Source organism: Myotis daubentonii, chromosome 14 (genome assembly GCF_963259705.1).
Source record: "Myotis daubentonii chromosome 14, mMyoDau2.1, whole genome shotgun sequence".
NCBI lineage: Eukaryota > Metazoa > Chordata > Mammalia > Chiroptera > Vespertilionidae > Myotis > Myotis daubentonii.
Window position 1 is genome coordinate 10,985,015 of NC_081853.1, and position 24,807 is coordinate 11,009,821.

The following is a 24,807-nucleotide window of genomic DNA, read 5'->3' on the forward strand; positions in this document are numbered from 1 at the left end:
CTTGCAGTCCAGGAGCCCTCAGGGGATGTCTGATTGACGGTTTAGTCCTGCTCCCACCACCGCCACTGCGCTCGCCACCCATGAGCCAGGCTTCAGGGAGTGCACTGACCACCAGGGGGCAGCTCCTGCATTGAGTGTCTGCCCCCTGGTGGTCAGTGTGTGTCATAGCAACCAATCGTTCTGCCGTCAGGCCAAAACTGGCTCTCTGACATCCCCCGAGGGGTCCCAGATTGTGAGAGGGCGCAGGCCAGGCCAAGGGACCCCACTAGTGCACGATCGGGGTTGGGGAGGGACATTGGAGGTTGGCCAGCCAGGGAGGGGCTGCGGGAGGGCTCTAGGGTGTGTCCAGCCCGTCTTGCTCAGTCCTGATAGGCCGGACCCCAGCAGCAAGCTAACCTACTGGTCGGAGCGTCTGCCCCCTGGTGGTCAGTGCATGTCATAGCGAACAGTTGAGCGGCTTTAGCATATCATTAGCTAAATGATTGGTTGAATGGCCAACTGGACGACAGGACACTTAGCATCTTAGGCTTTTATTATATAGGATCATCTTAAGAGAGAATCCATCAGCTTTGCAGCAGGCTGCCTACAGGCCTGTGGCTCACACAGAATCTCAGGAATCCCTATTTTCCGTGACTGTGGAGAGTTACAGAGAGGCTTTGAACAATAACTCAGGACGTTACGTGTCTGTTGGAGACTGGGGCATGTGGCTGATGCTTACTCTTTGGGGACGGTCCATTGCTGTGCAGAAATGATCAGCTTTGGAAAAAGGAATCCAGACCTGGCGTAGCAGCCAAGTGATTTTTCACAGGTTGCTCACCTGCCCCAGCACCATCTCCCTTCTGAACAATAAATACCACCCGTGTTACACCTGCCATGAGGTCAGATGACACAACTTATGGGCAAACGCTCTGTAACTAGGACTCACCCTGTATTATTACTATTACATTGGTCACAGTAAGGTAAATATAACATATTTAGAACATAAATATTGGCATATTTACTATGATAAGGAAAACATTCCATGTGGATTCCTCATATTAACAAAATATATTTTTAACAACCCACAAGTGAAGTTTACCCAAAGAAGGCACCCATAAATTCTCTAAGCTTTTTCCTTTCCCTGTTCGAGCTGAAGTCCTGTGAGTTAGTGTTGTCCACTGGCCTCTACTGCTCATAGCTCTCCGCAGCTCAGCCGGCTGGTTCCACTAAGACTTCGTTTTCATGAACTTCCCCCTGGATGCTGCCAGGCACATGCCGAAGCTGCTGTGGGAGGAGCGAAGGGTCCATGCCCCTCGCCCCCCTGTGGGGACAAACAGCACAGAGAGGGAGCGAGCTCACGTCCACTGCTGAACAGAGGAGCCTACGGACACTCGAGACGGCAGCCATTTCAAAAAGCCCTGCGATCAGACGTTTTAAATACTCCACGCTTAGAGCTTGTAGCTGACAAGGCCTTTTTGAATTATATTACATTACAAACATTTCATTTTTCAAAGTCCACGCAGAAGCCAGCAAGCTCATGGGGCCTGTTAGTCAGGAAAGGCAGTTCTGTGGATCCCAGCTCCCAGTTGGAGCCCACGGAGACCACATCTGGATGCATGCAATCCGGTCACGTGTGTATCCAAGGTTCCCACCCCGCCTACAGCGGGCGCCCACTCCAGGCTGTTCTCTCTCCCCGGGGCCGGCACAGGCCTGGCCGTGGCCTGAGCTCCCTCCTCAGCACAGGCAAGGGGCCAACATGTTCAGAGCCCAGGTAGGCACACAAACATGAGTTATTTGTGAAAAAATACAGCATGCTAACTTCAATTAGTTTAAACGGAAGGATGAGATAATGCGAACATTAAATGCAAAGAACATTTAAATACTAAATGCAAAATGGTAGGGCTGGAAGGGATCCATGGAGGGCATCTAGGCTGGAGGGCTGCTTACCCGGGGTTTAGCATTTAGTACTTTTAAAATCAAACCTAACAGTAAGGGGATATTTATAGTTGGTACCAGAGACACTATGCAAACTACTTAACAGGCATCAGCCCATGGCATTCTGTAAGGACGCTGTGAGGTCAGTACCGTTAACACAACCACGTGTCGGACTGTGAAACTGAAGCTTAGACAAGTAATAAACATGCTCAGGTTTGCAGAAATACAAAGCGCAGCCTGGACTCAAACTTGGGCCCTCCCTCCAGGGCCCCAGTTCTCAACGGGGACTTCGGTCTTCAGTGTGCCCAGACGTCTGGTTAGGACTCAGACCACCCCCACTGCCCCCAGAAATGCTGAGGGGACTGATCTGGGAGGGTCCCGGATGGGCCTTTCTCAGGCTTCAGCCAACGCTGCTGCCGGTCCTACAGGCTTTCCAGGGCCCCTGAAAATGCTCAGTTTTGGCATTTTCCAGGGAAACGCCTTCACCAGATACAGGACTCAAAAAGGTGAAGGACCACTGGCCTGGTAGGAGGTTTCCCTGAAACTGAGGACCCGAGAGGAGGGTCTCATGGGGAGGACCTCGGTCTGGCCGAGCAAAGCCCACGCCTAAGCCCACATCGCAAACCAGTTCCGCAGCCATGGCCCACAGGCTGGCAGCCGGTTTTGTAAATAAAGTTTTATTGGAACTAGGACTGGAATGGGGTTGGGGCAATGATCTTCTATCGTTTTCATCTCCTGGCACACACAAACTAACTGCTAAAATTCTGCAGCCCACCAAAAAATGTATTTTTACCAACCTGACAAAAAAATAGGTATAATTTTGGTTCATTCACACAGGACAGCCATGGTTGTGTTGGCTCTTTTCATCATTTTATTTGACAAACTAAGGGAAAGGAAGTCAGTGCCCCTGACTAATTTGTCAGGCATTGCATGTTTTAAAATTTCTCCTAGCACACGGGTTGAAAATAACTGGGTTAGAGCGAGTAAGTCAGAGTGAATTCCTGTCTTTATTTAAAATCCTGATATGCTGTTCATGAATTGTTTTAATTGACTTTGCTTTTAAAAAATATTCCATTAAAATACCATGTGTCTTAATTACCGCGTTTTTTGCAGCCCTTTAAATTTTGCACCTAGATGAATGCCTCCCTTGCCTCACCCTAGCCCTGGCCCTAGAACTTTCTGCCAGTCCCCCAAATGCACAGGAACAAATACCTATTTCTCAAGATGCTCAAAGGTCCCGCAAGCAGGGCCCGAGTGTGGCTCGCCAGCTGGAAGGTGAGCGGTGTGTGTCTGGGCTCTGGTTCTAGGGTCACGCTAGATCCAAGAGGGGTTCTGTGATCTGACACAGCCAGACACACAAGGATAGTAAAAATCACCACTTCCCTCCTCTTCCCTCTCCGGGCCTATGAAGCTCCAAAAGGCGGGGTTTAAAGCCCCACAGAGTCCTAGGCCAGGCTTGTGTGCGTCTGCCCAAGCCCCCGAGCAGGAAAAACCAAGCACCAGGGGCGGGCGCAGGGCACCGGTCTTACCTTGAAAGAGCATCGTCTGGCTGAAGTCGCTGCGCATGTCGTTCCGGCACACGGCCTGGACGCGGAACAGGTAAAGGCTGTCAGGTGAGACGTGGCTAATGGTGGCCTTCTGTAGGTGAAGAAAGAAGAGCAGTGAGCAGGTGTGGAGGCCAGCACACGCCCACCTTCCAAGCCAGGGATGGCGAACCTTTTGAGCTCGGCGTGTCAGCATTTTGAAAAACCCTAACTTCACTCTGGTGCCGTGTCACATACAGAAATTTTTTTGATATTTGCAACCATAGTAAAACAAAGACTTATATTGTTGACATTTATTTTATGTATTTAAATGCCATTTAACAAAGAAAAATCAACCAAAAAAATGAGTTCGCGTGTCACCTCTGACACGCGTGTCATAGGTTCGCCATCACTGTTCTAAGCCAAACCTAAAGTAATGTTAAGAACCACATTCAGGTTTGTGTTGCCATGGCAACACCTGCTGGACACGATGCTCCCATGGACCAAAGGCTCCCTCTGGAAGGGAAGAGTGGTCAGAGAGAACCTGGCCTGGGAATCTGCTTCCAACACTGAAATGTGCAGGATAAGACGGAACCAAATCAGTCTGGACTCCCCGATGCTTAACTGAGGCTCGGACTGTGTCTTAGGCCCCTTTTATACTCACGAGTCTTGGACTCCTTCCATCGCTAATATCCCTTATAGACTGCCATTATTTACCTGAGACGGCCTCTCAAATCACCAACTGGACTGCTTTCCAGAGCCAGACAGAGTTTAAACATCCACAACAAGATGTCCGCATGTCTGTCTTTGCAGTGTTGCGGTCTTGTAATACATTCTCCACGGGTAATACGGGGCAAGATGCCAGGAAGGACACCAGGCTAAGGATCAGGAAAGGTGAGATGCAGCCTTTTCACCCACTCACAGGCTGATCCTGGGCCAGGGGCTCGGTCTTTGGCCTCTGCTGCCCTCCCGTGTAAATGGGAGAGAAACAGCGACCTCACAGGGTCCTTGTGAAAGCAAGGTGACACAGGCCAGGGAAACCTGTTCATACGTAGCCCACACCACACCACTGAAAGAATGGCCCTGGTCTAACACAGGGCTGGCCAGCTCCAGCTCACAGGCCAAATCTGGCCCCTGTGTATTTTTGTCAATACAGTTTTATTGGCACACAGCCATGCCCATTCCTTTACATGTACCTACGGTGGTATCTATAATGGCAGGGTTGAGTTGTTGCCACAGCCACCTTATGCCCCATAAACCCTAAAATCTTTACAACCTGGCCCTTTCTAGAAAACGTTTGCCAATCCCTAGTCATTAGACACCTGCCAAACCCAGGTCCCCATTCCTCAGAGCTTTATTCCCAGGGCCTTTAAAAAATGAGAAAAGAGAAAGTATCTGAAAAGCAGACAGTGCTTGCTTTGTGAAGAAACCAACAAAAAAAGCAACTGAGTCCAAAGACTTCCCTAATGGGTGAATGTCTTGCCACTGAAATGTGGGTTCTGGGCTGAGTATCAAAAGCAGTCTTGGAACTTAACCGCTGGGCGGGTTTCCCGTTGCAGCCACCGAAACCTCTGACCCGGCGTTAAGTGGTCCCGTGGCCACACCTGCTGCTGCGGCCTTGCCCCCGGCTCCTGTGAGGGCAGCCAGTGACGTCCCCTTAGTGAACGGTAAGCCTCATGTATCTCTTTCGGAGAAGGTTAATGGGAACATGAGGATGGGGAAGAGGCACGTGACCTGGAAAAGGCCGCACTGACCTTACATCTTCCTCTGAGGCTTCCAGGCCACAGCAACCATCAGATGGAGAATAGTTTTGTTGCTGCTAAGTCAGCACACTTGGCTTCCCGAGGAATTAAGAAAATTAATCTTGTGTGTCCCAAAAGAAACTAGCCACCCCTAGAAATTCTCAGGGGAAAAAAAAAGACCTTGCAATTAGAGCATATTTTTCAATGCATCACCCTCTTTCTCTGAACCCAATTCACGCCTCTTCCTCCAAACCTCTGACCCCGTCTCCTGTTCAGGACAAAGTCCCTGCTCCACCGACACAGGGATTTATTTACTGGATTCACGCCAAGCCAGTATCTATTCATCTTCGCGTGTTCAATTATTTTTCACTTCGAACAAGACCCGCCTAAGCGCCTACGCGGCTTCTGCTGATTAATGCAGCCATCTTTCCTTCAGAGGGAAAACCCCTCGTGGGTTCCCAGCGGCGACAAGAGGAAGGTCAAAACACATCACGACCTCGGGGAACTGCCGGCAGGTTCCTCTCTGATTTCAATGGGACCCAGATCACTATGTCTAGTGGGGAAATTGAAAATATAAGTGAAAATGAAGAAAAAGAATCTTCATCTAAAGGAATACGCCAAGTTTTATTCGATCACTGATTGAATGGGCCCCGGGGACTGTGCCGGGAGGGGAAGTGGGAATGATCATTAAGAATCCCACTCTGTGCGACTGCATTTGCCACGTGCGCACACGGGTACGGGTTTCATTATTCCAAAGCCCTCCTTTGATTAACAATGAAAGCAGAGGCGCTCCAATCCGACTGTGTCACGTTGAGTTTCTCCGCAGAGACGTGAAGACTAGTGCTCGCTGGAGGCTTTGCTTTCCCAGGGGAGGAAGAGCGGCTACAGACATCTGCTCGGAAGGGCTTGCTGGGGTGTTGGCCACTAAACATTTCTGCACATTTTACGGAGAGTGTGGAACTGTACAGCAGCTCACGGTGAGGTCAGATGCCAGAGTGTCTGAGAGACTGAGAACAGTGGCTAAGCATTACATGGTCCCAGGGATCCCCCAGGTAGGAAGGTGAGGGGATCCGATGGGAAAGGGAGTGCGGGCAGTGGGCAGCTGCATGGTGGCGGTGACAGTGGGAAAGAGCAAGAGGAGGAATCGCTGCAGCAATACCAGCGGGTCCTTACACACTGCGTCCCCGGGCCAGAGTCTGTTGCACATGCACACAGCATCTCACAGCCACAATAACCCTGTCAGATGAAAAGGCCTTAACAGAGCTTTCTGTGTCTATAGAATGAAAGACAGAGGAGTCCGTTTAAAGGGCCCAATTATAAAAAAAGGAACTAGCTTTTCCGGGTGGCGTTGGGGGGTGAGTGTGAGGGCAGATGGGGCCCAGGCAGGCTCGGCCACGGTCCACACCGGGAGCTACTGCCCTGCGGCAGCGTGAGGCCGGGGCCTGCCTGCAGTGCCTGGCAGGGGTGCGGTGGGAGTCCCTCTCCTCACTGCAAGGGCAGCAGGCACCCCGACTTTTACCAGGTCTTTGTCGCTGTCCTTCGTGAAGGTCTTCTCCTTCTCGTCCTCGTTCTTGGTCCAGCTGTAGGAGATCATGTAGTTCATGATGGGCGGGTGGTAGACGGTCTCGGGCTGGCTCCAGGACACCTGCAGCGCCGTCTGGTTCAGGGGCTGCACCTTCATGTGGATGGGCGGCGAGCTGCAGACTGAAGGCAGACGCAGACTCAGTGGGCTCCCGGACACCACACCCCGCACTGGCCCGCCCTGTGTCCCCAGAGCCCAGCCAGGAAACCTGACAGAGCAACACACAACACCCCACCCCGTCACCTGAACCTGCCCTCAACATTTTGCCACATCTCTCCTCCCTCTCTCTTTCTTTCTTTGTTAAAAATTATTATTATTTTAAAATCTTCACCTGAGGATATTTTGCCATTGATGTTTTGTAGAAAGAGAGTAGAAGAGAGAGGGAAAGACAGAAATATTGATGTGAGAGAAACACATTGATTGGTTGCCTCCTGCATGAGCCCTGACCAGGGTCTGGACTGGGGAGGAGCCTGCAACAAAGATACGTGACCTTGACTGGACTTGAACCCAGGACCCTTCAGTATGCAGGCCGAGGCTCTATCCACTGAGCCAAACCAACTAGGGCTCCCTCCCTCTTTCAACACACACAATCACACACACACTCACACAATCACACACACAATCACACACAATCACACACACACACACACACACACACACAGAGTCACACATACAACTGTTTTCCTGCGAAGGCATCATAAGCGAGTTTCAGATTCCCTGACACTTCACTCCTTCATAGCCCACCCTGCCTCTCCTAAGACTAAGGACATTCCCCATCTGACTGCAAGAGACCAAATGTTTCGTGCCCCCAAATTCATGTTGAAACCTAATCCCAAATGTGGTGGCACTGGGAGGTGGGGCTTTGTAAAGCGATTAGGTCATGAGGGTGGAGCCCTCATGGGGGGACTGTGTCCTTATAAAGAGGTCCCAGCGAGCTCCGGCCCTCCTCGGGGAGGACACAGTGAGAATGCAGCACTATGCACCGGGAGGTGGGCTCTCACCGGACAGGGCACCTGCGGGGCCTGATCTTGGACTTCCCAGCCTCCAGGAGCCTGAGAAACAAATTTCTGTTGTACGTAAGCCACCCAGCCCATAGGAGTTTGTTACAGCAACCTGAGCGAAGACAAAACCCTAGAACCACGATCATGCCTAAGAACATAAACAGTAATTCAACAGTACCGTCTGATGCACGGCCCATATTCAAACTCCCCCATCGTCTCCAAGGGATTGTTTATAGCCATGTCCCCCTTACCAGAGTTGCATTTCATTATATAAGGCTTTAGTCTCTTTTAAAAATTTATTTATTTACTGTTTTATCCTCATCTGAGGACATTTTCATTGACTTTTTAGAGAGAGAGGAAGGGAGAGAGAGAGAGAGAAAGGAAGGGAGGGAGAGAGAGAGAGAGAAACATCTATGTGAGAGAGAAATATTGATAGGTTGCCTGGACTGAACCTCCAACCTAGGTATATGCTCTGACCAGGAGTCAAACCCGCAAGCTTCCGGTGTACGGGACGATGCTCCGACCCACTGAGCCACCGGCCAGGGCAGCTTTAGCCTCTTTTAATCTAGCATAGTCACCTGATCTTTTCCGTTGATGACTATTTTTTTTTGTAGAAACCAGGCCATTGGCCCTGTGGGGTACCCCAACCAACTAAAATTGTAGATCAAACACCACTGTAAGCAGATCCGAGGAAATAAATTTAAAACGAGACGTTAAATAAGTTTAAAGCAAAGGCGCGCGCGCGCGCATGCGTGCACGCATACACACACACACACACACACACACACACACACACACACAGGCTGGCCCAGCAGGGCCTCATGGAATAATTCCCTGACATGGGCATAGGGAAAGCCAGGCTCATCCTCCTTCATCTTCCTTGTGGGGCAGGTTTGAAGGGACACGGGCTCTATGTCCACCTACCAAAGGGCTGAGCTATCAAGTCAGCCTTTAATAGCAACGTTTTAGTTCCAAGCGTGCGCTTTCCCAGCCCCTGGGGTTCCTGCCACCACTGGGCACGGAGTCGGGGCCGGGTCTCTCAACCTTGGGACTATTGATATTTGGGCCAGATACTGTTTGCTCTTGGGGGGCTGACACTGGAGGGTGTTCAGCAGCATCCTTGGCCTCCACTCATTAGATGCCTTTAGCACCCACCCCCCAATTATAACAATCAATAATGCCCCCGGTAATGCCAAATGTCCCCGGGGCAGGGGGTGGGGGTGGGCAATTACCCCCGGCTGAGAACCAGCGGTCTAAATGGGGAGGTGGGGGTTCCCCAAAGGATCCCACCCGTGGGCTGATATTCCTGCCTGGATGGGAGGAGAGGCACTCAGTGCTGTCCAAGCCCAGCATGGGGCCTGGACCCAGCTATGGGCCTGGGGAAGGCTGCGGAGGGCACCCTGGGAGCTGAGTCAGGGGAAGAGAGGAGGGCAGGCCCAGGGACCACGGGAGGGAGGGGCCTGGGGGCTGAGGGAAGCCAGGCCTGGGCCAAGGCTCAGGGAAAGAGGTGGGAGGAAACCGGGCAGCTCAGTGGGAGCCACAGAGGCCCGGCTGAAACGGCCGGTCTTCATCCCAAGGGCACCCAGAAGCCACGGGAAAGACGTGAACAGAGGAGGACACAGGTGGGTTTGCACTTTGCAGAGATCCTGGAGCTTCAGCTGAGCCGGAACCTGGGGGGCTGGAGTGAGGAGGGAGCCGGGGAGCAGGTGCTGCGGCTGCTCGCTGCTGGAGACAGGAGGGAGGGGGGACGAAGAACTGCGGTTCTAGAGCGAACGGTTGGAGTGAGGACGGCACTGGGGCGGGAGGGGTGGTTGAGGGGAGGAGGTAAGCCAGGGGACATGACGTGGCTGTGGTGTCTCCCAGCAGCCCACCATAGCCAGCTTCCCCAAGAACCCCGAGCCCCAGGCCGCCCCAGGGAGCAGGACGGCGTCCCCGCCGGAGGCACCGGCCCTGCTGTGAGGAGCTGGCCGCTGGAGAAAAGAGGACATCGGTTCTGACAGGGAGGCATCCGCTCACTCTTCAACTGCCAAATCACGCTGCAGCCCAGAGCTCTGCTTTGTGGCTGCGACAGGAGGAAGGATAAATTAATGAGGCATCCCCACTGCCCCAGAGAACCCTGGGGGCATCGCGCCGCCTGCCACACAAATGCCACCAGAGCAGGGACATCAAACAAAGAGTGTGAGCGAGGGCTCCACAGAGACGAGGCTGGGTGGCAGCGCGGACACTAGGTGGCACTCACATACCGTTCAAGTACCCCAACCTTCAAGTTTCTCAGGAAGGCAGAGCCAGGGAAAGTCAGGAAAAGACCTGCACATGCCAATAATGAACCAAGACTGATAGACTGGGAGCTCCGGTTCTTTGCAGTGACGACCATGTCAGACTCCCTGACTTCTGCATCTTCTCTCAGCTCCTGCCAGAGTCCCATTCACCCCCTTATGCTGACCGGCAGTGGGCTGCATGGGATGCACGTAGCTCTCATAGTTACATCACCACCACATAAATAATTGTCACCCACACGCAGATGCAACCTCAGTTATGTATTCTTTAAAATTAAAATAGCTGGGTTCTCTTTGCTGATTAAGATGATTCATGTTAATGTTTTTAAAAAGAAACCCAAGTAGTACAAAAAAAGTAAGAGGGAAGTTTTTTTTGTTTGTTTGTTTTTTAAAAATCACCCCAAATTCCAGCGCCCAGAGATGAGTATCCTTAGCTAGCTGGGGAGTCGGCGCCCAGGTATCTCTTCCTACCGGCGGAAAAGCAGACACGCGATCTGATGTAAAGGGGGATGATGCATTACAGCATCGCAGCTGGGGTTCTACTGCTGCTGTGGGCTCTGCTCAGTGAGTCATGCAGATGCCTCCTGGTCGGCGAATGGGGCCTGGTATCCCTGCTTGGAATGAAGAGACAGAACCCCACCGCCTCAATGTACCAGAAAGTTCTGCACTGAGCCCACGAAGGAGGCACGTCTGTTCTCCCTCTGACGGGACCACCCACCAGGGCAGGACTTCCGTTCCCCATTGGCCTCCAGGCCACTTCTGAGCTGCGGGCCGGGGGTCTGCAGGTCGGGGAGTGGCATCCAGATGTATGGGGCGGTCAGGTGGAACAGACATGTCCCTTCTGCTGTTTGTCTCCCTCCACCACCTCCCTGAGGGGGAGGAGCCCTGTGGCCAGACCTGGAGGGGGCATTTGCAGAGCACCCGGAGGACTCAGAGCAGGACTGGCCAAGTTGTTCTGCCAAGAGCCGGCAGTAAATATTTTCGTTTTGTGGGCCATACAGTCTCCGTACATCACAAATACGCAACTATGTCTTCGAAGCACAGACAGCCCAGGGGGCATGCATGGGGACGAGTGTGGCTGTGCGCCAATCAAACTTCTCTCATCGACGCTGCATGTCAATTTCACATCCTGGTTACGTGTGATTAAGTCTTCCACTGCCTGTGATTTTTCAACCATTTAAAACATAAAAACCATTCCCAGCTTATGGCCGTACAAATGGTGGTGGTGGGTGAGTCTGGGTTTGCTGATCCCAGGCCTCGAAGGTACAGGGAGGCCACACCTTTGCTGACACGTGTGTCCTCAGCACTGACCTCTGTCCCCGGCACACCTGGCAGCCTCTCTAAACACATCCCCCGGCGAGGTGCTCCCCTCCTCGGGCTGCTTCCATTCCCACTGGTGTCTGCCTGCTTCCCACAGCCCTCGGACGATGCCCACGCCAGCCCCGAGAAGTTCTGCCTTCATTCTGAAGCACCTTTGATTGTGATCCTAGAGACTTTCCTGGATAGTGAAGAGGCTTCTAGCAGAGCCCAGGGTCCTCTGGCTCTAAAGCAACGTCCAGGGTATTTTCTCAGTGGATCCGCAAGTGCATGGGAGGTGCCCCATCCCACCCCACTGCACCCCACCCCACCCCTCTACATTTGGGGTGTTAGATACACCACTGTGATCCGTGGTGTGAAGTCGGTGTAATTTCCAAGTGCCTTAAACTATGGAGCTGAAGGTCCTCCCAGGCACCCTGCCTCCTCCTTTTCTCTCCGGAGGCAATAGGCCAATTATTGGTCAGGAGTCCGAGAGGTAGATAGCACAGCTCAAACACAGCCGCGTGGTGCCACTATTCCACCATGCTTGTCAGCAGAATGAAACTGGGGGTGGGAGTGGGGTGGGGTGCGAGATCATACACCCCAAGGGTGTTGTCCGGCCAGCCTGGCCTGAGCCAGGGGAGGGGACTGGGCAGGGAGAGAGCTGGCACTGTCCCTTCTGAGGCAGAGGGGACCGTTCCAATGGAACAGCACCTCAGCCCCCCGCCCCACGCCCCCCAGCTCAAATGCCTGTGTTTCCTTTCTAGCCTCAGCTCAGCTCGAAACCTTGAATATGGAGTCGGTTAGGGGAAACTTCCAAAGAAATGGCCTCGGGGAAGGACTTCCCTTTTGAAGGGCTGTATCAAAGAGGGCTCCGTGAACACGAAATCCCCCCAGCCGACCAGGCAGAACTGCAAACCTGGAACCTGGTCCCCTCCCTCCTCTCCTGCCCAAGGTCTCCGGAGAGGGAGTGTGCAGGGCCAGGTGCCAGAACCAGAGGGAGGGGATCGCAGTGGGACCCGCTCCAGCATCCGGGGGAGTTACAGCTCCCAACAGGATCTGGCTGGAGCTGCCAGCTGCCTAGGACACCGGTGGGCCGGCCGGGGGTTCCTCTCAGGTGATCCAGGAGGCACTTCAGTTACTCTCCCCACTCAAGATGAGTGAGAGCACCGGGGTCCCAGGCTGGCCAAGGACACAGTGGGGAGGAGGGTTCAGAGCGGGGACCCCATCTGCCACATCCCACACCGGAGGGTCATGTGCATTCCGGCCTCAGGCACCTCCCACATCTGCCTTCCTGTCTGCAGGTGGGAATCAAGCTGCCAGGAGGGTTCGTCAAAGCGCTTGAAGAACGAAAACGGCCCCACGAAGGGCTACGCGCCTATTGTAGCCTCAGGTCCGGGGCTGCTTCTGCGGGTTAACAATCCTTCGCACAAAAAGCTTCCTTTCCTACTCCTCCTCTCTGTCTTCCCGGCTTCTCTGTTCTCAGTGACAGATCAGAGTCCAGGGTCTGCAATTTCCAGCCTTCACCTCTTCCAAGGCCCCACTCTAACACCCGCTGCTGCCCAATCACCATCCTCCCCCATCAGAAATGCACATTAAGTTCCAGGTCCCTCAAGCTCTCACAGGGATGCTGGAAATATACGTAGTGTGCAGGCTGACCACGCCCAAGGCCTTCCCTCGGTGCCAGTCTGTGCTGACACAGCAACAGTACCAAGTCCAAGCCTGGCTCCGGGCTGAGTCAGCGCATTTCACCAATTATGTCATCAAGTCCTCACTGTAATTCAGTGGGGCTGCTGGCCCCATCATCACGTCTGCTCACGTCTGTTTTTTTTGTTTGTTTGTTTGTTTGTTTTTTTAAATATATTTTATTGATTTTTTACAGAGAGGAAGGGAGAGGGATAGAGAGTTAGAAACATCAATGAGAGAGAAACATCGATCAGCTGCCTCCTGCACACCCCCTACCGGGGATGTGCCCGCAACCAAGGTACATGCCCTTGACAGGAATCGAACCTGGGACACTTCAGTCCGCAGGCTGACACTCTATCCACTGAGCCAAACCGGTCAGGGCTCACGTCTGTTTTAGAGACCGAGATCCAAGGGGTCATTCATCCTCGTATTCACTCGGGCGTCAGACTACTTCAGTTCTGGAAGTACCAGCTACGTGGTCTTGGATAAATGAGTGACCTGCCCAAACACCTGCTGGCTGACGTGTAGGAAGTGTCTTCTAAGGAGTAGCTATTGTTATACAGTTATTGAGCACCTACTATATGCCAGGACCCTGCCCAGGAACTAGCCACAAAGGTGAACGAACACAAGTTGACATGGCTCTTGACCTCCCAGAGATTACGGCCCATAGGGGGAAACACACCCACCACTTAACCCCCACCAATCAGTTCTGTATCTATAAACATGCTTGTTTTTAGACTCCACATATGAGAGAACTCTTATAGTATGGATCTTTCTCTGTCTAACTTATTTCACTTAGCACAATACCCTCTGGTCCATCCATGTTGTTGCACGATTTCATTCTTTTTTTCATGGCTGAATAATAGGCTACTGTATATATGCCACAATTTCTTTATCCTTCCATCCATCTATGGACACTTAGGTTGTTTCCATGCCTTGCTAATTTTGACTAATTCTGCAGTGAACACTGGAGTGCAGCTATCTTTCATCGTCAGGATTTTCGTTTCCTTCTAATAAGCACCCAGAAGTGGGATTGCTGGATCATATGGTAGTTCTCCTTTTACTTTTTTGAGGAACCTCCATACTGTTTTCCACAGAGGATGCATCAATTTGCATTGCAACCTGCATCCTTGCCAGTACTTGTTATTTCTTGTCTCTTTTTTTAATTTTTATTGATTTCAGAGAGGAAGGGAGAGGAAGAGATAGAAACATCAATGATGAGAATCATTGATCGGCTGCCTCTGGCACACCCCCTCCTGGGGATTGGGCTGGCAACCCAGGAATGTGCCCTTGACCAGAATTGAACTGGAGGACCTTTTAGTCCAAAGGAAACCCCTCTATCCACTGAGTCAAACAAGCTAGGGCTATTTCTTGTCTTTCTGATGATAGCCATTCTAACAGGCCTGAGGTGATAGCTCATTGTCCTTTCGATTTGCATTTCCTGATGATTAATGATGCTGAGTATCTTCTTTTCACATACCTGTTGGCTATTTGCATGTCTTCTCATATTCTAATACTAGAGGCCCAGTGCACAAAATTCATGCACTTGTGGGGTGGGGGTGTGATTTCTCAGCCCAGCCTGTGCTCTCTTGCAGTCCAGGAGCTCTTGGGGGATGACTGACTGACAACATCCAAGGGGAGCAGGCCTAAGCTGTCAGTCAGACATCCTTAGTGCTGCTGCGGAGGTGGGAGAGGCTCCCGCCACCCCCGCTGCACTTGCTAGCCGTGATCCTGGCTTCTGGCTGAGCAGCGCTCCCCCTGTGAGAGCGCACTGACCACCAGGGGAAAGCTCCTGCCTTAAGCATCTGCCCCCTGGTGGTCAGTGCGCATCATAGCGACTGGACATTCTGCTGTTCGGTTGATTTGCATATTAGCCTTTTATTATATAGGATTTGGTCTTTGTCCCCAGTCCCTGACAAAGGGCTCCTAAAATCCTTGTAAATTCCTAGTCATCAGAGCACTAGCAGCATCTTTTGTTCCATGGAGGTGACTGTGTGGGCTTGGGTACCTTCTGGATTAAGGCTGGTCACTGGAAAAGCCAAGCCATGATTAGAACAGAGAGGGCAAGGGGTCTGGAAATAGACTTAATAATTGATATGACTACGTGACAAAGCCTCTATAATAATCCCCAAAGTATGGGGTTCAGGGAGCTTCCTATCTGGCTGTTCATCTGTTTCCTTAATCACATCCTTTAATCAACTGGTGATCGCGGTTCCCTGAGTTCTGTGAGCCACTCTAACAAATTAATGGAACCCAAAGAGGGACTTGTGGGAACCTCTGATGTGTACCCAAGTCAGACAGAAGTTGTGGGTAACCTGGGGATCTGTTACTTGTGATTGGCATCTGACATGGGTGGGAGGAGTCTTGTGGGACTGAGGCCTCAACCTGTGGGATCTGACACTATCTCCAGGTAAATGGTGTCAGAACTGAGTTAAACTGTAGGACACCCAGCTGGTGTCGCAGAGAATTGCTGGTCACATGTTCACCAGAAGTGTTAGAAATGAAGTGTTCTGTGTGAAAGTGAATAAGAAAGACAGGAGGTGGACAGGGTGCTATTTCCCTTCTCAGGAGGAAGAACATTTCCTACTTCACTTGTGGAGTTTCCTCTACGCCACCAACGGCACCCGCTCCATTCCACGAACAAGCCCTGGTGTGCAATTCTGCTTCCCAGCCAACGATGGAGTATTTGATCTCTGTGTAGCAACTGCCATGGAAGATAGCAAGTCTGAAAACTTCCTTATCCCGCCAGGGCGCCGGGCACTGTGTCTGCTGTGCATGTAACAGAGCCACACGCTCAATCCCACAGCAGCAGCCTGTGTGGGGGGGCAGAGGGGGACACGTGGCTCTGACTCTCCTCCATGATCCTATTCCTGACCTCTCCCACCGCCTTAAAGTCTTCTTTCCTACGCCACCTCCCTCTTCCTCTGCGAGCTAATGGCCATGGGAGGTGTCCATGTCCTGTGCAGGAAAACGCATTGTTCAGCTTGGCGCTAAGGGAGGTGGCAAAGTTCAGAATGATGCGTCTTCCCGGCCCCACTTGACGACAGCTGCCTCTAGAACCCTGGGTGGAGGGCTGGGTCCCATGGACCCGGGGGCCCTTCCCTCCTTCAACTTGAAGGTGCTGTGATTTCCTGCTGAAAGGGCCAAGTAGACGTCTCCCTCTCTCACTGAACACAGCATCCTTGCCATGTGACACCTTTTAACTTCCAAGCCTTCCCACTGCCTTGAGGTAGTCTGAGCCGAGAGTCTGTACCAGAGGCCGGTGCAGGCCTGGTGGGCACATGCCAGTTCCCTGCACTGGAGCCGGGGTTCCTCTAGCTGAGTCTCCCACTTGCCACCACTGAGAATCGTTACGGCCTGTTTATCCTGAAGAAACACCTGGGTCACTGAGAGGCCCACAGCTGCCCTCGGGAACTGGAGACTGTCACCTACACCCCACCCAGATCTAGGGCCCCAGGAGCTGTCTGTCAGCCACCCCAATGGCCATGGCGAGCGACCATCAGTGACCCACACGGACAGCTTGGCCAGGCTCCATTAAACCCCTGACTCTACGTGATTATGAGACAGAGGCCAGGGTGCCCTCGTCTGTTTCTTATTTGGCCCTAAAATAATTTTTCTCTTAGAATTAGGTATCACCGAGGCCTGCTACCTAATATATTTAAAAGGTGTGTCCTGGGTCTTGCCTGACATTCGACTAATAAGCTTTGGCACCTGCCTCGTTATCAGTTCTGGCTCAGGGAGGCCACAGGATGAGCCTGATTGTTGGGATGCCAGCCGGGGCCTGACCCCTAGATGTGGCACCTGCCCCAACTGGCCTGTCGTAAGGATGCCCTCCATGTATGGCTCCAGCGTCTCCCTCACCTGGGAACTGGCGTCAAGTGGCTCCGCTTGGGCTTGGTGAAGAGGACCCAGAGGAAAATGGAGCGGGGGAGGGGGGGGTGGCACTAGCATGGACAGACCAAGCTCTGCGCAGGCAGTGCCCCTCATGGAGAATCACATGTGCAGCACCTGGGCGGGACCGGCCACTCACCCTCCGGAATCAGGGTCCCTCTGCTCCGAGGAGCTGGGCTCTGGCCGGCTGGTGAGTGCCCAGTTCTCAGTGGTTACTACTCTCTTCTCTGAGCAGGGTCTCTCTTCCTCCCTCTCCCGGGAAGCCCTTGCAGGTGCCAGCTCAGGGGCATGGGAACTGCAGGCACCGTGCGCTTGATAAATAACACCAGTTGGTACTTAGTGTCAGACATACAGACAGCGCTTTCGGAACACGGGCATAGATTTTAAACAGAACAGCCAAGACACTCGTTTTGGTCCGCGCCGGTGCTTGGGAATCACACAGCAGTCCGGAGAGGGCCCCAGACTGATGTGGCAACCATGACAACCACCAGCTGTGCTGAGAGGGCTCCATGGGGGCTTCCAATTTACAGACAGTCTTTAAATCTCAGGCCTCAGGGCGGATGAGGTGAGACCGTTTCTTTTTTTTTTTATCCTCACCGGAGGGTATGTTCATTGATTTTCAGAGGGAGAGGAAGAGAGAGAGAAATATTGATGTGAGAGAGAAACATGGGTCAGCTGCCTCCCCTATGCACCCTGACAGGGATCGAATCCCAGGGGTGTTTGGGGCGATGCTCCAACCAACAGAGCCACCGGCCAGGGTGAGACTTTCTTGTGACAGGAGAGAGCCAGGGTTCTGTCCAAGTTACTGTCCCTGAAGAAAAACAACCGTAACCAGCGAGTGTCTGTGGAGAGAGCAGGAGAGTGGGGAAGACAGACTTGTCTCCGTGGGGCTCCTCCTGTGATCCAAGGACGCACCACTCCGGCCTCATGCTCCCTGGTTAGCGAGACAGGGAGTGAGTTACTCTGGGAAAGAGTGCTGGTGGCCTTGGTTAGTTTCCAGACGTCGTCTGTGAGCACCACGGCGCCCACACAAAGCCCACGCTAAGGAAGATTTTTCTAGAGCAAAGAAAAGCTGAGGAGGGTGGCCAAGGCGGCCTTGAAGATCACACTGCCACACCTGCCTGGAGGCGGAGGCTTAAGTAATTAGGTAATATTTACAGTGTGAAGACGACGGCGCCTGTTACAGGTATCAGCTCCCCAGCTCCCCAGCCAGGAGCAGGGCTGCCGGGCAGCGTCCGCCACGGCGCCTGCACCTCCACATGCCTCATTCTCACTGTGAGGTGGGCAGGGCGGCTGCTCCTGGGAAGGACAGGAAAGCCCTCTCTCCAGGGTGTCTGAGATGAACGCTCCCACCCAAGTGGCTTATGGTAAGATGAAGATGGCTTCCCCAATCCTAGGAGCCTTTCCGATTCCGGGAAGTGACGTGGAATCCTCCTCCAAACGCCTGGCCAGCCTTTTCCCACGGGGGCACGCAGCCCCACGAGATCCCATGCCCCACTCTGTCTCCTCTTGTGAAAGGAATCTTTTTACTCCTGGCCACGTGGCATGTGTGGGTTAGCTCGGTCCATCTGTCCCTCCCTCCTCACCTTCCGTCCACACCTCCCTCCCTCCTCCATTCATCCTTCCATCCATCCATCCATCCATCCAATATTTACTGAGAAGCTAACAGTGAACACTACTTGCTCCAACAACAAAAAAGACAAAAAGACAGTCTCACGGAGCTTATGTGGGAATGGGAGAACTAAATATTAAGGGGAAAAAATCACACAGATGCATGGACATGAGGCTGAAAGAGAAAGTACTGGTGTTTAGACACAAGGGCCTGGGCCGAGGCAGCCAGGAATCCTCCCTGGGGACAGGACCCGGGAGCTGCGATATGGAGGCTGAGAGGGGCTGCTCAGGCACAGAGGTGGGCAGGGCCTTCCAGGCAAGAGGAACAGCTGGGGGACTGAAGGGTTGGATGCCAAGGGAAGTGAAGTCAAGATGGGGCTGGGGAGGGAGGCAGGGCGTGGAGGCCACACCGATGATTGTGGATTTCAGGGGAAAGGTTTTAGAGATTTCCAACAACCTGGCTGTGCACTTCCACCAGGAAGAGAGCACGGTCCCCTGTTCTGAACATGACTCTCCAGTGATCACGTCACATGAAGCAGGTTGTTCTGAAACATACAAAGAAGCCACTGCTGACCTACAAACAGGAAAGTACAATTAGCCCTCGCTGGTGTTGGCTCAGTGGTTTGAGCATCAGCCCTTGGCCTGAAGGCTGTGATTCTAGTCAAGGGCACGTGCCTCGATTATGGGTTCGATCCCTGGCCCTGGTTGGGGCGTGTGCGGGAGGCAACCAACAGATGTTGTCTCTCTCACACTGATGTTTCTGTGTGTGTGTAGTTTCTGTGTGTGTGTATGTGTGTGTGTGTGTGTGTGTGTATCTCCCCCCCTCCCGTCCAATCTCTTTGAAAATCAACGGAAAAAATATCCTTGAGTGAGGATTAACACCAACAAAAAAGAAAGCACAATTATTTGCAGAGTACTTCCCATGTCCCAGGCTCTGTCATTGATGTTCCCTGCACTGATTCACTTAAAGGGCCACAAGCCCAGGAAGGACTGTAATTATGATCTTCATTTACAGACAAGAAAACCAAGACTTAGACATTAACTAGGGCAAAGATTTAAAAGTTAATGGTTGGCCCGGAATTTCAGTCCAGGTGTGCTTAACTACAAAATCTATATTCTTACCCAGTGCCTTATATTGTCTCATCATTCATTCACTCATTCACTCACTCATTTATTCATTCAATGAACAATGACTGTTCGCCACTATGCCCTAGGCACCGTGTGAGGCCCTGCTGATTCCTGGATGCACAAGGTTGTCAGCGGAGAAGGCCCCATGGCCCGGATAGAGGGTGCACCGGCCCTTCCAGGGACCGAGCCTATGATCAAGGCCTCAGCAGCCTGTGCCCTGAGCACCCAGCATCAGCTGCCAAAAGCACGCCAAGCAAACAAAGGCTGGCTCCTTGTGAAAAGCTACCCCCGGTCTTCAGGAAGAGCACCCTATCCCCACAGCGCATCCAGCTGTAAAGCTCCTTCGTTCGGGGAAGGAGTAATAAACTGTTCGAGCCGCCTGCTGGCAGCTAGAACAGAGAGGCCTCCGCCGTGGGTTCATCGGAGCCTGGCAGTCCTTGGAAACTGAGCGGACGCTGCCTTTGCACAGAAGAGGGTCTGGGCTCACAGCGCAGCTCTGCCACTTCCTGGCGAAAGGCTCTGGACAATCACCTGCTCTCTCTGAGTCCCAGTCCCTTCATGTACTAAAGAGGAACAACAACACCGCATTTCTCTCTTTCCACCCCCGCAACCTTCCCTCCAAACAGTTAGAAACCTCAGAGGCTCTAGTCCAAAATCCATCCCTAAGGATCACTTCTACCTTCGCCAGGATCGCTGGCATCCAACCGCTGGCATCCTGCCCGGAATATTTCTATCAGCTTCCCGCCGGTCTCGCAGACTCCACCGCAGGTCCTCTGCAAGCACGCCTCACATCACAGAGTGAGGGCTCACACACCTTTCAGCTCATTCCATAGCTCTGCTTTGGCCCCTCCCGCGGCCTCCCACTGCTGTAAGAATACAACCTTAGATCCTTAGCAAGAAAAGTCTTTCCCGCCCTTCACCCTCGCTTGCCCACCTCTCCATGCTGCCTCCCAGGCCCCAGGGCCTTTGCAAATGACCTCTCCCTCTAAGAACTTAGCCGGGCTGGCTCCCTGGCACCACCTGTCCTGTTCAGGGCAGGTCCCTAGATCCCTTTCCCACTGCTCCCCTGCTCCTATCACTTAGTCACCACCTGATGCAATCTCGCAACAACATGAAGTTCTTCCATTGGTTGACATGTGCCAATTGATTTCTTTCTCGCCACTAAAATGTCCTCCCGAGATGAGGAACTCCTCTCCCTCGTGTCTAGTGCCATAGTAGATGCTCAACAAATATTTGATAAATGGAAGGTGAGTTCTGCCCTGGCCAGGTGTCATCCAGTTCACCAAAAGGCTGCAGGTTTAATTCCCGGTCAGGGCACAAAACTAGTTTGTGGGTTTGATCCCCAGTCTCTTCTCTCTCTCTCTCTCTCTCTCTCTCTCTCTCTCTCTCTCTCTCTCTCTCTATAAAAAATAAAAAAAATCAATAAACATATCTTCAGGTGAGGATTAGAAAATAAAAAATAAAAGAAACTGAGTCCCGACAGAGGTTGTTTGGGGGAGTAAATCAAACACTAGCATGAAGGAGGCTCACACAGCATCAGGTACACAAACCCCTCCCACAGCCTTTCAGCTGCGGGCGCTCCGGGCACAGCCTGGAGCCGGGAAGCGAGATGCCTGACAGATGACAAGAAACTCACTGGCTACAAACATGAAGCCGAGGCAGTTAATGCTACATGAAGTGTCTGTGAAATATCAACTCCACGCCAATCATCAAAGGCACCTTTCTTTGTAAGGGGGCATATGTAATACTTTCAACAATAAAGATTTTAAAAAGAAACGTCTGCAATAGTTTAGAATGCACGTTCTCTAGAATCCTGTTTTTCAAAAGGAACACATCTCAAGGAATGAGACAATGTTCATAGTGCCAAATGCTGGTCAATTCAGAATAAACGGCTACGCGAGGCTTGCAAAATAAATAAATAAATAAATAAATAAATAAATAAATAAATAAATAATAAATAAATAAATAAAATAAGAAGAACATAAAATTATAGTAACTCACGGGATGTCCGAGCATGTACAAATGTTTGATGTAACATGGCATGACCTTCAAAACGGGGAGGGCCCAGAAGTGTGGACAGCCTTAAAACCAGTCCTACTTTTTGCCTTCGTTCTTGATCACTCCTTAGGGGGAAAAGTAACAGCTAAATGGTAGTTATTTGTAAAAGGAGGAGGCTGCACAACCACGTGCTTCCCTGCACTTCTCGGGGTGAAAGGTTCTGCAAGGAGCAAGCCAACGGAGGGACGAGTTTTGGGAAGACAGCTCCTCCCAAGGAATTAGGTGCTCCTATCAGAGCTACTCCTAATGAGAAAATAACGCAAGCTCATTAGCATGGCGAGTGGAAATGATCAAACCAAAAATAGAACATTAGTATTTTCTCCCCAAATAGCAGACAACCTCGATGTCAATGTCCATGTCTGAGAAAGCAATCTCGGATTCACTTCTTCGTTACTTTGGGTGGAAGTTAAAGCTCGCTCTCAGTGTGTGCCGGTTGGAAGCAGGCGAGGCCCTCAGCATTCTCACGCGGTGGTACAGGTCCTTACACTGCTGTTAACCAAAACACGAACTGAAAATGTGGCTATAAAAGGGATCCCTCCATCGACAGAAGCAAAGACCATTTTCCAGAAAGCAGGGCCCTGGCTTAGGAGAATGGGATCCACGGGCAGGCCAGTCCCCGCCACTTCCCCTGCTTTCATTACGTCATACAGTGTCACTTTAATTAATTCATCCAATCAATTTATCAGATCAAGTGGTTTTGATCCCACTGTGATTCGAACAGATTTCATTAAATTAATAAACCATATGTTTCATGTTGTTGGGAGGAAAGCTATTTCTCTCTGTTCGCTGTTCCAAAAGTCTTCACAATGGGCAGCATTCGGCACTTAATCACCAAACCATCTTCCGAGTGCCCCGGGTGTGTTGCAGAATAACGGAAATGACAGCCCATTAAATCCTCAAGTCTGTCCACGTTATTTACCGATACAGGGCAGGCTGGCCAACTCCATGGCCCTTAAACAAGCCTAAATACTGTTTCCATTTACTGGAACAAAAGCTTTAGACTTTTTTTGGGTGACATCTATTACAAGTCCTTCTTCGGCAAGAATACAATGTTAAGATGACTTTGCCCCCTTGTCTTTGGTGTCTCACACGGCCAATGTGTCTCATTCTTGGCATCAAAAGGCTTGATTCCGTTTTCTCTATTCCTGTACATCCAATCACCCTGACAGAGGGCAGGACGGGGCGCAGAAGCGCAGGCAGCCCCCCCCCCCCCCAGGCTGCTCAGTGCACACGAGTTGGAGAGCGCAGCAGGGGAACGAGGAGGTGGGTGCTGTACTCAGTCTGCTGCGGCTCTGCTTACACTTCTGGTGGCAAATGACCAGGTGCTAAGGTGAACTGCTGAGTTGTTGGTTACCAAGTTAACAGGCTCATTCGTCCTAGGGTCTTGTAGTGGGATGGAAGAATAAAACCAACCAATGGGCACTTTCATAGTCATAGCTACTATCATCTTCAAGAAAATAGTTACTTTAAAGCAAATTTAAAGCCATCCATTAGAGGGTCACTAAACTGTGGTTCCCAAGCCAAATTCAGCCTGTCACCTATTTTTTGTAAATTAAGTTAAAAAAAAAATATATATATACACACACACACACACACACACATATATACATACATATATGTATGTATATATGTATGTATGTGTGTGTGTGTGTGTGTATATATATATATATATATATATATACACACATATATATAATTGATTTCAGAGAGGAAGGGAGAGGAAGAGAGAGAGAGACAGAAACATCAATGATGAGAGAGAATCATTCATTGGCTGCCTCCTGCACACCCCCTACTGGAGATGGAGCCCGCAACCCGGGTATGTGCCCTTACCGGAATCGAACCCCGGGACCCTTTAGTCCACTGGCCAACGCTCTATCCGCTGAACCAAATCAGCCAGAGCAAAGTTAAGTTTTTTATTTCTACATCCAGTCATCTTATATACTGACAATGGCTGCCTTAATGCTACAGTGGCAGAACTAAGTAGTTGCAACAGAGACCACAGGATCCACTATCTGGTACTCAGACAAAGATGTTTATTAACTCTTATCCTATGGGATTAATTGATTTTTCTTTCTTCTGTGACAATAGCCCGATAAGTGCGTAGCTCCATGCTCAACATCATGGCTCTCTCAGGCACTGAGAGCTTCCCAGTAATGACTGGATAGCGACTGTCAATCAGACAGGATCGGTTCCTTTTGAATTACCTGAAAATTACAGAATACCATCCTTCTCTTTCTGAAATCTTTTTTTTTTTTTTTTTTTTTTTTTTGTGGAAGATTGAAGAGAAGGAACGCTTCCTGTCTTGGCTATTTATTCTCTAAAGTCAACAATCTCAGTCCTCCCACTGCCTGGTGATGCCAGCACCTGCGGGTGGCCCTTGGCCTGTGGTGCCCTGGGACCGAGTCTTCTGGGGCGGAAGGAAGGAGACACGTTGGGGCACGTGGACCATGGTTCCATGGCATGTGCACTGAATAGCAAATAGGACATCATGAGACAGTAGGGCAGTGCAAAGCACAACCCCAAAGAGATACTACCCCCCTCCTGTAGGATGGCAAAACGAAAGAGGTGGAAGACCTGGTGAGGACGTGGGGAAGTCAGAGCCGCCTACGCTGCTGATGGGAAAGGCAACGGGGGCAGCCACTCGGGACACAGTGTGTCAGTTCTTCAAAACAGTAAGCACAGAGTATGACTCAGCAACTCTACTCCTGGGTTACATCCAGGAGAGTAACTATGTCCATACAAAAACTTAAATATGGATGTTCCTAACAGCACTATGCATAACGGCCAAGAAGTGGAAAAAACTCAAATGTCTATCAATTGATAAATGGATAAAAACGTGGCATATCTATACAATGGTATAGTATTTAGTAAAATGAAATGCAATTCTGATACATGCTTGAATATGGGTGAACCTTGAAAATATGATGCTAAGTGAAATAGGCTTGAGAAGAAAAAGCCATCTATTGCATGATTCCATTTATATGAGCTACCCAGAATAGCCAAGTCCAGAGAGACAGAAAGCACAGTAGTGGTTGGCGGGAACTTGAGGGGAGGTGGGGGAAAGGAGAGGAAGGAGAACCAGAGTGACAGCTGATGGGC

The 24,807-nt window shown here is 51.3% G+C and overlaps 1 protein-coding gene across 3 annotated transcripts in view; it reads right to left on the minus strand.

The window, feature by feature from the left end:
* The window catches only part of PTPRG (protein tyrosine phosphatase receptor type G), a 656,388-nt gene that overhangs the window by 85,845 nt on the left and 545,736 nt on the right, over positions 1–24,807 (minus strand). For all 3 annotated transcript variants that reach the window (XM_059663089.1, XM_059663088.1, XM_059663090.1), the window contains exons 9-10: positions 6,699–6,883; positions 3,444–3,552 (exon numbers count right to left, since the gene is read on the minus strand). In XM_059663089.1, the coding sequence (XP_059519072.1) occupies positions 3,444–3,552; positions 6,699–6,883 (294 nt within the window). The remainder of the gene's footprint in view (positions 1–3,443; positions 3,553–6,698; positions 6,884–24,807) is intronic.